Below are 13,881 nucleotides of genomic sequence, written 5' to 3'. Positions count from 1 at the left end.
CCCCTTCAGTGGAGGGGGGGGGGGGCTCATAGCACACACACACACACACACACACACACACACATATATATATATATATATATATATATATATATACCATACATAAATCATATCATAAGAGAAGTTATGTTCATAAAGAAATTCAGGAAAATCTTCATATATTGCCAAGAAATGAATTTTGGAACTCAGATGTCGAATATCCTCCATGGCTGCTTACTCGTCCAAAAATCGAATTGTCAGTAAATGGCATATTCAGAAAAAGAGACGTGCATTCAAGCTGCTCAACAACTAGCACTTTACCAGATTTATATGCGGTATTCAGGATACATACACGTATATATACAGATGGCTCCAGTGCAGCAACCTCGTCAACTTCAGCATTCTATATACCGCACCTCAATAAACATGAATCATTTTAAGTTATCTCGTGCAACTTCGTCCACAACGGCTGAACTGTTCGCAATCCTATGTGCGGTAAAATTTATAACTTCAGTACGAGATGCGCAAAAATGAGTAATTTTCAGCGATTCACAGGCGGCACTAATATCACTCTGCAGCACAAAAGCAAAAACAATCAGTGATAGTATAATATATGAAACACTTAAAGACCTCACAAAGGCAAGCCAAGCGAAGCATGAAATAAGATTCCAGTGGATACCTGGACATTGTAACATTCCTGGCAACACAACAGCCGATGAAGCAGCACGACAAGCACACCTCAAAGATGATGCGATTTCGCTCCCAATATCAAAAAAATGCATTACGCTGCATTGTAAGGGCAACATCTTTTAAAATGTGTAGAAATACGTCGTTTGACCAGAATTCGAAGAGCTCTGATTTATACCATATTGATCCGCTTATTGAATTCAAATTTTCATTGTCATTAGACAGAAATATGGAAACCCTTATTCATCGATTAAGGCTACGCACTGCCTACACAAAACATTTCTTACATAGAATTGGCCATGCGGAAACCCTCGAATGTGATTGTGGATTTGTAGATGAAGATGTATATCACCTCCTTTTAGATTGCCCACATCACGACACACCAAGACGCCGACTTAAATAAACTCTAATGCCATTAGACCGCAGACGCTTCAGTTTAATGAAACTTTTGGGCCCTTGGTCAACAACGGCCTTGCAAAAGAGCGCTCTAAAAGCGTTAACAACATTTCTCGAAGATAGCGGCATTGTTGGCCGTTATTAACGCTGATAATGTTCCTTTTATTTCAATGTCGCTGTATATGTATATGTGTTTGTGGATTATGTTATATTTATTATTCTGTTCTAACTATATGAGATAATGCATTTACACAATGTGTGCACCACCCGCTGATTCGAGACTGTATTGTAAGGTGGCATTATTATCTGTATTCTTGAGACTTTCTTCTGCAGTGCCGTGGAGTGATTGAACTTCTTCATTGTATGTACCACGTTTTTCTTTTTTTTTTCTTTTTTTTTACGTTGTCGTGTTGCTGTGCAAACGTTGCTTCTATGAGAAGGTTATTTGACATGTATTCTTGTATGTTGACCCCTACATGTTATAGGTCAGACCCATTCAAGAGCTAAGGAGTAGCCGGCGCCTTATTTGTGCGTCAACATCTCCTTATATCCTATCAATAAAAAAAAAGCCAACAAACAATGCCAACCAAGGACAACATAGGGGAAATCACTTGTACTTACTAATTGAATTAAAGAAAATGATAAATTAACAGAAATTGAAGTGGATAAAAAAACAACTGTCCGCAGGTGGGGAACGAACCCACGTCTTCGCATTACGCGTGCGATGCTCTCACCATTGAGCTACCGAGGAGCCGTTTTCCCATCCACTTTCTGGGGTATTTATGTTTTACAACTGGAACTCACCCTGGGAGTGTTAGCCAGTGCCACCACTCACAAACCTAGGGCCGGATGTGGAACATCCTTTCTGCCGCAGGAGTCACGAGCACGTGATCTTTTTGGGTGATGGCAACTGGTCAATAAACCCACATATGCTACCTGAAGGCATCATTTTTGCCGGATTCGAGCCCTTGTTATGTGATGAACGAGAAGAAAGGGAACCAAGGGGCCCGATTTTTATTAATCATATCATAAGAAGCCAACAAACAATGACACCAAGGACAACATAGAGGAAATCACTTGTACTTACTAATTGAATTAAAGAAAATGATAAATTAACAGAAATTGAAGTGGATAAAAAAACAACTGTCCGCAGGTGGGGAACGAACACACGTCTTCGCATTACGCGTGCGATGCTCTCACCATTGAGCTACCGAGGAGCCGTTTTCCCATCCACTTTCTGGGGTATTTATGTTTTACAACTGGAACTCACCCTGGGAGTGTTAGCCAGTGCCACCACTCACAAACCTAGGGCCGGATGTGGAACATCCTTTCTGCCGCAGGAGTCACGAGCACGTGATCTTTTTGGGTGATGGCAACTGGTCAATAAACCCACATATGCTACCTGAAGGCATCATTTTTGCCGGATTCGAGCCCTCGTTATGTGATGAACGAGAAGAAAGGGAACCAAGGGGCCCGATTTTTATTAATCATATCATAAGAAGCTAACAAACAATGACACCAAGGACAACATAGGGGAAATCACTTGTACTTACTAATTGAAGTAAAGAAAATGATAAATTAACAGAAATTGAAGTGGATAAAAAAACAACTGTCCGCAGGTGGGGAACGAACCCACGTCTTCGCATTACGCGTGCGATGCTCTCACCATTGAGCTACCGAGGAGCCGTTTTCCCATCCACTTTCTGGGGTATTTATGTTTTACAACTGGAACTCACCCTGGGAGTGTTAGCCAGTGCCACCACTCACAAACCTAGGGCCGGATGTGGAACATCCTTTCTGCCGCAGGAGTCACGAGCACGTGATCTTTTTGGGTGATGGCAACTGGTCAATAAACTCACATATGCTACCAAGTGATTTCCCCTATGTTGTCCTTGGTGTCATAATTCGTTGGCTTCTTATGATATGATTAATAAAAATCGGGCCCCTCGGTTCCCTTTCTTCTCGTTCAATACATAATGAGGGTCTCGAATCTGGCAACATTGATGCCTTCAAGTAGCATATGTGGGTTTATTGACCGGTTGCCATCACCCAGAAAAAGATCACGTGCTCGTGACGCCTGCGGCAGAAAGGATGTTCCACATCCACCCCTAGGTTTGTGAGTGGTGGCCCCCTTTGACTTTAAGCATTGGTTTACCCCCATCGGAACGCTGCCGCCGCTTTTGGTAATCGAACCTGTAACCTCGTGCTCAGCGCAGAACGTCACAGCCACTGCGCAACCACGGCGGGTAGACTGGGGAAGTGCACCGGTGGCGTTGAGGTGAAGCAGTTTGTTTCACGTAGAATTCACGCAAGTAAGGGAATTCATTAGCAAGTCTTATGCAACGCAGCGACAATAATGCATCACCTTCAATTTCTACTAGCATACACCAATAGCATTCTCTTCAGTGCTGTGCTTCTACGTGTTATTGTGGCCTGGCGATCAGTAGCGTTTCTATTACTTTTATCGAGAGGCCAATACGCTAAGCAGTACGAATGTCGTTAGCGGAATTAAGAGGACCAGACAAATTACTATTTTAACTATAAACACAATGCGTATCGGGCAATGACCAACGAGTCTGCTGGATCAAAATGTTAATAACTTCGTAAGAAAATTCTTAGCGGATACCGTGGCCAATCTTTTGCGATACCAACATACGCAGCTGTGCGTCGCATGCAGAAGAAAATTAATGAAGAGTGTTTGAACTGAATTGTGTGCGTTTCGATTGTATACACAGAACCACTGGTACTTATAACTATATATATATATATATATATATATATATATATATATATATATACCAAATGTTCAGAACTACAGAATAAGCCTCACACTTGTGTGTAAAAGATGGACTGAGGCTAATAATTTATTACGGTGCAATGTTGCACACTCTAAACTATGTAACGTTTCAAACGCACGCAGTCGTATATGTGATGGTTACTGGCGCTTCTTTTCGCACAGGTTTGGATGTTTTTGGGCATTTGTCATTAAGTTTGAAAGCAACGCCGATGTTATTAAAATTTACAGAGGAAATATACACTTAACATCAGCGCCAGCTGTCATATACAGACACTTCGCTGCATGTCCAGAGACATTTCAAGAAGACAGTTCATAGCTCAGACCCTGGACCTGTGCCGCTTATTTGCTTTTCGCAGACGGCTGCAGGAGAGACGAGTCTTGCTCAAATGACGCAAGTACCGACCAGTTCGGAACGAGCGTCGACATGCTGGAGTACGGCGTATCCAAGAGGTAAACAACCGACCCGTGGGTGACCAGAGCCCTCATCACAACATAACACTGCGGACCGAACGAAATGCTCGAAAAATAAAAGTCCTTTTCCCACGTCGTTGCGTTCGCTTGAATGAAAACGAATTGCATGATGCGATTCCACGATGCGAATTGCGAACTGGAGTCACGAGCGGCACGGTTGCGAAATAGCAAAGGCGAACTGGAGTCACTCTTGTGTGCGCCGAATTTGATTCGATGCCACCGCCACTGATGTATACGTAGGACATGCCAGAGTTTACTTCGCAATGACAACGCCCTCCCTGCAGGGAGGGCGCTGTGACAATGCATGTCGTAGGGTGTAGATGCGCTGTCATTGACCAGACAAAGTGACAAAGAGACAAAGCGGCTGAAGGCGCTTATAGCTGCTGTTGAGAACCGGCTTCTGCTGCCTGGTGAAGATGCAGTATGAATCATTTGTAATTATCTTCAAATGCACGCAGGAAAAATAAGACCAGGTTGCGATTTTCTCTCTCTCTGCTTTTTAATGTCCCCCCAAAACTGTGGCGCCACAGTATAGCGTAGTGTTTGTAAGCAGCAGCTTGCCTAAACAATTTTGTAGGATTTGAAAATTTCTACAGCGTAATTTTCTTGTTTGAATTTCTTGCCAGCGTGGCCATTCGGCGTAGCGTGAATAGCGAGCGTGCGACTTGAAGGAGGTCACATCACGGTGCAGACGACAACAGCGTGCAGCTTAACCATCGAACTTGATCACTGGCGGCGAAGCCTCCTCAAGTTTTCTTAAGCAACGACAAGCCCCATAAATAAGGTTACACAGTAAGCTTGCCGGCTCCGCACGTCGCGCGAATATGCTTTAATGATGCAGAGAAGCACACGACGCTGTCAGATAATTTGGAGGTAAGACGTCATGCTTACAGTGACATTCAAATATTTTGCATATTCGCCGTAATATAGAATTCAATCCCTCTAGTCGGTAGTATATGATGGATGTAATCTTTGTTAGCCAACCTGTATTGTGAGACCATGAAAACCTGTGTTTACAGCTTCCTTAGACAATCTGTGCGCGTCGCCCATGACGCGTTGAGCTGTCAGCATTTGTGATAGGGTGACGTCAGAACAATCACCGTGCAACAGGTACAGAGCGTTGAGAACTATTGCCTAAATTTAGAACAAAGCGAATAGGCGTACTTAGTCTGCGTGCGTAACTGCTGGTCTCTATTTCTCTGTCACCTCTCCCACTGTCCTTGCGCCGCTCGCACAGGTGTAGAAACTAAGGCAGTACCCGTTGTAGCGTACAAATGCCAATATACATTTGTCGTTTTATGTTTTCATTGTCATCCCTCTACATACTCATACCTCACATCGCTTACCAGAGGGGTTGTGACAAGAACGGCGAATTTTTAATTTTTTTTCGAGTACCTACGTCGCCTTTATTTAAAGCATAAAAACAGAGGGATTGAGTGCGCTCTGAGACTTGCATCTTACATCTTTTGTACCTCTATCAATAACATTGCTATACGTGCAAACAGCTGCCATCAGGTACAAAATGCTCGCTTACGTCTTCTCGTAGTCCTGTTGGCTGCGCTGTTCGTTCGGTATGTCGAAGCTCGTTTATGTTCTCATGGCTCTGGTGTAGGCCAGGCGGACTGCTGGGCTACAATGTGTACGCGGTGCGCTTAAGTTCCGAATATCTCGCTTCTATAAAGAAAGAAAGCAGAAAGGAAAGAAGGAAAGAAAGAAAGAAAAAGAGTTCGCTGAATGCGGATTGCAGAAGAGGTACAAAGACACAGGCGAATGCTTTACGGACTAAGTCTGCAACGGTGTGCTTCCGTCGATATATAAGTGAAAGATAAATAAACAAGCTATAACTTTTTTTTTAGAACCTGTGAACTTCTGCATGTCGGTAGACTGAGGTAGATTGACAATTCCCTATTAGACAAAGGGGGAAAAAAGGCTGCTTGATTTTACAGCATAATGTAATTAGCTGCAGTCGGATGGGGGGACTAGTACAGCGGAGTGCTAAGAATGAAAATTTCTTACGGTTGCACCCGGAAGGTATGATCCATATTTCCGAATTATATAGTCTCAGAATTATTGCAGAGCCAGCGGGAAGCGCCTCCCATCCATCACCGGTTACCGGTTGCTAAGGTGAAGCCAAAAGAAGATTGCTCTGTGCTGGGAATAAAACCAATAAAGCTCTGCTGAACTCGACCTAATCCGCCTCGCTTTGTTATACTCAAAGCTCCTATGCACCCTACGGCTTCCTTCAGTCAGCTGCCGTTGATTAGCACGCTCGGTTTCCCGATTCCTCTCCGCTGCCTAGCATTTATATTTTATGCTCGAGTTGTGGTGTTCTCTTTGCTTGAGGCTCCCGTCATTGCACCTCCACTCACCGAATCGCTCCCTGCTCTTTTTTTCTAGCGTGCGACAAAGAGAGGGCAACAGCCCGCTAGCAGCCCTTAATTTCCTCTCCTCCTTTGTCAACACTCCAGCGCGTGGCAGCACCCGTGGTGGTGTCATTCTACCTTTTTCTAATTCATAGCGATTGCTTTCACTTAGACCACATCTTAAGCATGCAAAACAAAAACAAAAACATGTGTAATTCCTTGCGGGCAGGGCCATAAAAAATAATTAAAAAATGAAAGAAAAGAAACCGCCCTGATTCGATTTCGTTCTGACCTTTTTCAGCCTGCGATAAATACGATTAAAATGGAAGTGCTAAATGACGGCCTCGCTATTAGACTTCGTCTTCACACCGCGAGGCCTACCCGTAAGTTTCAGTCGTATTCCAGCACCTTCTTTGCCGCGAATAGTAGCACAGCACCTCGTCATGTATGTCCGCCTTTATGCTGGTTGTTGGTGCCGTGCAAAGTGAATGAGTCTACGTCCTAGCTGGTGCGGCCGCAGGTGGTCGTGAACAACGCAAATGCAGACGCGCGTCCAGTGCGCGAATGTTTTCCGAGAGAACGTGGGAGGTTTCTTTATGGTTAAAAAGCACAGCAGCGGATGACTATGTAGATTATAAGACCTTCACTATGCATGATGAAAGTTTAACGGAACATTGCCGGACGAAGCACGGCGGTCGTTTTTATCCATGCGTGTGATAAAGGGGCTCAGGCAGAGCAGCTGGCTTTTTTATGCGGCCGTCATGTAACAGCACTGGGTAACTACGCCGTATTGTGTAAAGCCGTATTGTGTGGTGCCGTATTGTGTAAAGCAGTGTGTGTATATCATCCTGTTAGGCTTCTTTATTCTTCGTTCACTGATTGCTGGGACTACCGAACTGATCGTCATCATGAAATTGCGGGAAGCGACAATAAATAACAATTGGCACGGTTGTACAGGAGAAAGTTTTAATGCCTCGTAAGACCACAAGTTGTGACACCTTGTGCACCTGAGCGGAAGCTAACGAGAGCACTGATGAATGTATAATTATGTAATAAAACCTCACAATTTAAGCTAATTTCTGCTGCGATTTTCTCATTATTGAACATTGAAAGTTTATCTGGCAGCCACGGAAAGCGGGTAACTGATTAGATAAAGTCCCTAGACGAAGAATCTTACGTTCACTCTCGTCGCTGCTTACATTGCTCCTTCAAGTCGCTTCGACTCTAAACGACTGCACGACGTGTTATCCACGACACCCGGCCCTACGATCCTCACTGGAGATTTTAATGCTCACCATCCGCTTTGGGGGAGTTTGAAGATGGACTCTAGGGGAAAGAGGCTTGTATATTTTGCAACACAGCACGACCTTTATTGCCTCAACGATGGTAGTCCAACATATTTACGAGAGATTACATACAGCAGCTGCCTAGATTTGACCCTGATCTCTCGGCGTCTTGAAAGAAAAGTGCAATGGTTCTCAGATATCGAATCACATGGCAGCGACCATATTCCCACGTATCTGAAGATCAAGGGACTATTGAAATACTCCTCCACGACTCTCCAACGAATTGACTGGTCAGCGTTTCGGTCACACATGGAGGAAGTATGTCAGGAAGGAAACCATTCTAGTCTGGAACACGAAATTCAAAAAGCCATGAAAGAGACTACGCGCGGTTTTCAGCCGTTCCCGAAATATGAAGAATTTGAAGCCGAATTGCAGCGATTACGAGCGATTCGCCGGCGGGCTGAAAGAAGGTACAGGAGAACAAAATCCATCCACGATCTCAGAGAGGCAAGGCGAATGCACAAGAAGATTCAGCGGCGCATCGATGCGCTCCAATCTCAAAAATGGAAACGATTCTGAGAGTCGTTGGATCCACGTCAGCGCTTATCTCAGATATGGAGGACCGTGCGTGGACTTCGCGTATCACCGCAACAGCGTGTTCCTTTCAAGTCTCTCGCTTTGCACCAAGGTTGCAGAGAGATTCAGATTGCTGAAGAATTTTGTTCAAGACTTGCTGGCTTGCAGCCCCAATGTGCACTTACACAATGTGTCACTCCTGCGTCCCGGGACTCCCGTATGGATGTCATGTTTTCGATGGAGGAGCTTGATGCGGCCCTGGCGACTTGCAGGCGCTCTTCGTCACCTGGGCCAGACGGCGTTACCTATACGGCGCTCGGCAATCTTGGCCAGAAGGCGCAACTCGTGCTGCTAAACCATTACAACGAGTCTTTGCGCAGTGGTGTGGTTCCACGTGAATGGAAATGCAGCCGCTTGGTACCACTTCTCAAACCAGGTAAATCACCGTTAGATTTGTCATCGTACCGCCCCATCTCTCTGGCCAGCTGCATCGGAAAAATAATGGAAAGAATGGTTTTGACGCGCCTGGAATGGTACCTGGAGAAATACATTGTGTACCCAGATGCTATGGCTGGCTTCCGGCGTGGGCGCTCATCCATAGATAATGTCATCGATTTGGTCACATTTGTTCAACATCAAAAACGTCTGAAACTACTCACTGCGGCATTGTTCCTTGACATAAAAGGCGCCTACGATAACGTAGCACATTATGCCATTATAGAGGCTCTGATTGAAGCCGGAATTGGTGGCCGCACTTTTCAGTGGCTATGCAGCTATTTGACCGACAGACATTTCTTCGTGCTGACCGAGGATGGCGCCACGACTCACCACCAAACATTCCGTTTGGTGGTGAGTCGTGGTGAGTCGAGCCCGACACTATTCAACTTAGTGCTCGTTGGCCTAGTCAGATGCTTGCCCAACACCGTTGGAATATCAATCTATGCTGACGATATCTGCATCTGGGCGTCTGCTGTAACACGACTACAGGTACGAGCAAGGCTACAAAAGACAGCTACGTTAACACCACTGTACTTACGAAAACAGAACTTGGAGCTGTCTTCAGAGAAATGCTGCCTTGTTACATTCACTCGGAAGGCAATGAGGCCTTACTCTGTAAGTGTCAATGGGCAAACAATTGCAAACGCACGGAAACACCGCTTTTTAGGGGTAATTATCGACCGCGACCTTTCATGGAGCCCGCACATTTCATACCTAAAGAAGAGGTTAACGACCATAACACACCTCCTTAAATTCCTCGGTGGAAAATCATGGGGCACATCGGTGCGGTCAATGCTGCAGCTTTATAGTGACTTATTCCTCGGTTTCGCAAGATACAGCCTCCAGGTGCTAGGCAACACCTGCAAAACAAACCTGCGTGTACTCCAGGGACTACAAGCTCAAGCCCTAAGGACGTGTCTCGGTCTTCCGAAGTGTGCGTCTACGGCGGCAACGATTGTCATAGCGCGAGACCACCCAATATCAACGTACTTAGCCACCGACGCCCTCAGGGCGCATATTCGGCACGTTGCCCGACTACCTTCCCACCATCTTGCATCTTTACTTACAGAAAGGCCACGCACAACTTTCAGTCGTATAAGTGCAGCCAATTATACCTCGTTGCCATCGAACTACATGCCTGCAGCAAGACCATCCTCACCGTTATGGTGCCTGCACAAACCTGACATATGCCTCACCATCCCAGGAATCACAAAGAAAGCTCACATGCCGTCATCTGCCCTGAAACAGGCCACGTTAGGACTTTTACATGAGGTTCACAGTGGCCACGTACATGTTTATGTCGATGGCTCAGTCACACCTACAAGTTCAGCTGCCGCAGTGGTGATTCCAGCAAGATCCGTCAAGATGCAGCTAAAGACGTCACATGTCTCATCAACGACAGCTGCTGAACTGGTAGCCCTCCGTGCGGCTCTTCATTTCATTCTGGAGGAACCAGCCCATCCATGGTCAATCTTCCGTGACTCCAAGGCAGCCCTACAGAGTTTACTCTCAGTACTGCGCCATGGATCACATGAGCAGCTCGTCGCAGAGATAAGACAAGTACACCATCGCATAGTTGATGAAGGGCACAATATAATATATCAGTGGTTGCCTAGTCACTGTGGCATACATGGCAATGATCGAGCGGACGCAGCGGCCCGATCTGCCCATGACGGTGTCAACTGCGTTGCCATTCCTCTTTCGAGAGCCGACACAGCGAAAAAACTTTCCGTGCTTGCGCGTGAGCTAACATTGATGCAATGGAATTCCTCCGATTTCACAAGTGCACGCCTTCATGCCCTGGACCCTAATTTACAGCTTCATATTCCATTCGACCTTCCACAACGGGACTGCGCACTTCTAATCCGTCTATGGCTTGGAGTAGCATTTTCAAATGCGTACTCCTTTCGTATCGGAATGGCCAATAGCCCACTTTGTGAATTCTGCGGGTGCAACGAAACAATCGCACACCTTCTTTGTGAGTGCCCTCGTTTCAACCCGCAGAGAGCAGCTCTCTCAGCGACAATAGATGAACTGGACAAACGCCCAATAACAGAAAGGAACATCCTTGGAAACTGGCCTACACAAACAACGGCGCGAGCTGCCCTGAAGGCACTGCTGAGTTACTTGAAAGACACCGGACTCAGTGACAAATTGTGACTCTGCATTGTGTTACTTAGGACGGAACGTTCAGACTATGCAACACGAGAAGGCCTTCGCGGACTTCATGACAGTGCCCACAGAAGCAGTTCTGTTTTGTGTGCGTGTGTGATTTTCTTGTTTCCTTCCTTTTTGTTTATTGTTTATTTTCACTTAATTGTCTCTCTCTCTCCTTTCGCATCCCTTTACCCCTCCCCCGGTACAGGGTAGCCAACCGGAGATAACCTCTGGTTAACCTCCCTGTCTTTCCTTTACCTTTTTCTCTCTCTCTCTCTCTCCCTAAGCCTGTATGAACGGTTACTTACCGGTTTGCCGCTCCACTTATACGCGTCAAAAACGGATAATCTCCAACCAGGCAGCTATTGCAATCTCTGTTTACTCAATCGCCCCCCGTTAAAACATAGAAACAAAATTTTTACGTGTTTGACAGCTGTACAGAAAACGAGTTCGAACTGTGAAAGCAGATACGCAATCTCGTTTCCATCAAACTTTTCCAAAGTTCGACCTAATCGCAAACGATCGCAAATGATGTAGACTAGTCCGAAAACGCACCATCAAGAAAGTGTCACTGGCGCTCGTGCGCAACTAAAGGGCGAGTGATCGTTTCAGAAACGACTTGTAGCTTGCACGATCCGGCTGCGCGTTTGTGTCCGCTAATCCGGCTCTTGGAGCAGACTTCTCTTTGCCATCAGTGGCAGACGCTGTTTGCAGTGTGATCTCTCGCTGCATGAGAGGTTCACTCAACATCACGAATAAATACCATCGCATTTAAAAAGATTACTCCCTAAATTTAGTCTTCTAAACAAAGACAGAGAATGCCAGCTTCCACGTGTCACAAACGATTCCGCAGGGCTCGTGCGCTTTCTGGTGCTGTATACGGCGCACAGTTGTTATGGCTCAACCCAATGACTCATGAAAAAAAAAAAAAAAGAGAACTGGGTAATACAGTTCCACTGCTGCCCTGCTCACGTTCATTCTGCCTTTCGTCGCCCCTGTTGATCGCCGTGAAGCTTTAATATAAGGGAAATGGACTTTCATGGCTCTGTTGACGCAATGACGTTCATTAAGCTTCGGTAATGAAGCGCCTATGCTACTTGTGCAGATGAACGAGCATGAAAGAATGGACGTTTACAGTGGTACGTAGTATATGCAAAGTAGCGTAAAACGGTGTCTTATGCAGGTGCAGGTGCAGGTGTAGGTGTAGCTGTAGCTGTAGTGTCTTATGTAGGTGCAGGTGCAAGCGCACAAAGTTCTTAGTGACTCTCACAAAGGTTCAGCCTGAGAGGATTAGTAAGTGAATTAGTTCGACTTTTTTATTATATGGTATTTAGGAGATGTTGTCGCCTTTAATTGGCGCCGCGGCTACTCATTTTCCCACAGAGATACGAAAAAAAAAAAGAACTAACCTACACGCATTAAAACTAAAACTCGACTCCAAGTCACCATAACACAAAGTCCAGTCCCATAAGCACACTAATGCCACACTAAAACTGAAAGCCAACTCAGAAACACAACAACACAAACTTCAGTCCCATAGGTGCACTAAAGTAAACACAAAGTCCGGTCTCGTAACTGCATTAAAATCACAGCACATAAGAAAGAACGGATTAGATTAAAACAAAGGCACATGAACCCAGGCGTTGAATTCGCCTAAATCAGGTAAAATAAAAAATCCCATAAAGTGAGCTTATTACAGATAAACACTCTTTTCAATAGTGTTCGAGAATATTGCTCGCTTTTAGAAATCTTTGGAGGGCCATTAACGCTCGTCTGTGCAATGAATATGTTGGCCAAGGACCTAAGATCTTCATGAGGCTGAAGGGCCTGCGGTCTAATGCCACTAAATCACGTGGTAAACGTTGTCTGTGTGTGTCTTGTCGCGGGAATTCTAGCAGTAGATGCTGTACATCCTCATCCGCGTGGCCACAAGTGCATTCCGGACTATCAGCTCTTGAAATTTTTTGTAGAAAATGTTGTGTGTACGTGGTACTGAGCCGCAGACGGTTAATGAGCGTTTCAAAGGCTCTGGTTGTATCCAATGTGGACGGGATTTTGAATTGAAGCGCAGGGTCAATCTGAAATAAATCTGAAGACTTCGAGTTCTGATCAAACCATGTTGCTTTGCAACCACGGACTGATATCTGTCTTAGTATGTGCCGCAATTACCCTTGCGTTAGAGGGAGACCATATGTTAGTTATTAATATAACTAACATATAACGTTCCAGCTGCCTTGTCTGCTGCAACGTTCCCAGGTATATTGCAGTGGCCAGGTATCCATTGGAACATTATTGTGCGATTTTTTTCACTTGCCTTTGTGTGTTCCTTTAGTGTCTCATAGACTAACGCCATGTTTTGAGAGTTGCTGATGCCACCACGAAGTGATGACAAAGCTGCCTGCGAGTCACAAAGGATGACCCATTGGTTCACGTTTTGCATTGAATTTATGTACCGTAACAAAGACAATATTGCAAAAAGCTCTGCTGTAGTTGATGATGTCGCGTGAGACAGTTTAAACGTCTGTATTCGGTTCCATTCTGGAATGACAAAAGGCAGCTGTAGAAGAATGTGTTTGACAAGAACCATCTGTATACGCTTATATATAGCCAGGGCATCGAAAGTATATTTGGCATAACGATAGTTGTTGTGCTGCTAGCATAAATATGTCTC

The 13,881-nt window shown here is 45.2% G+C and overlaps 1 protein-coding gene across 1 annotated transcript in view; it reads left to right on the top strand.

The window, feature by feature from the left end:
* LOC119460223 (oxytocin-neurophysin 1) overlaps positions 1-4,422 on the top strand; it is a 33,286-nt gene extending 28,864 nt beyond the window's left edge. The window contains exon 4 of the mRNA XM_037721404.2: positions 4,216-4,422. Coding sequence (XP_037577332.1) covers positions 4,216-4,313 — 98 coding nt within the window. The 3' untranslated portion in view covers positions 4,314-4,422. The remainder of the gene's footprint in view (positions 1-4,215) is intronic.
* Positions 4,423-13,881: the final 9,459 nt, after the last annotated feature.

Source organism: Dermacentor silvarum, chromosome 1, assembly GCF_013339745.2.
Source record: "Dermacentor silvarum isolate Dsil-2018 chromosome 1, BIME_Dsil_1.4, whole genome shotgun sequence".
NCBI lineage: Eukaryota > Metazoa > Arthropoda > Arachnida > Ixodida > Ixodidae > Dermacentor > Dermacentor silvarum.
This window is presented reverse-complemented; position numbering and strand designations above follow the sequence as displayed.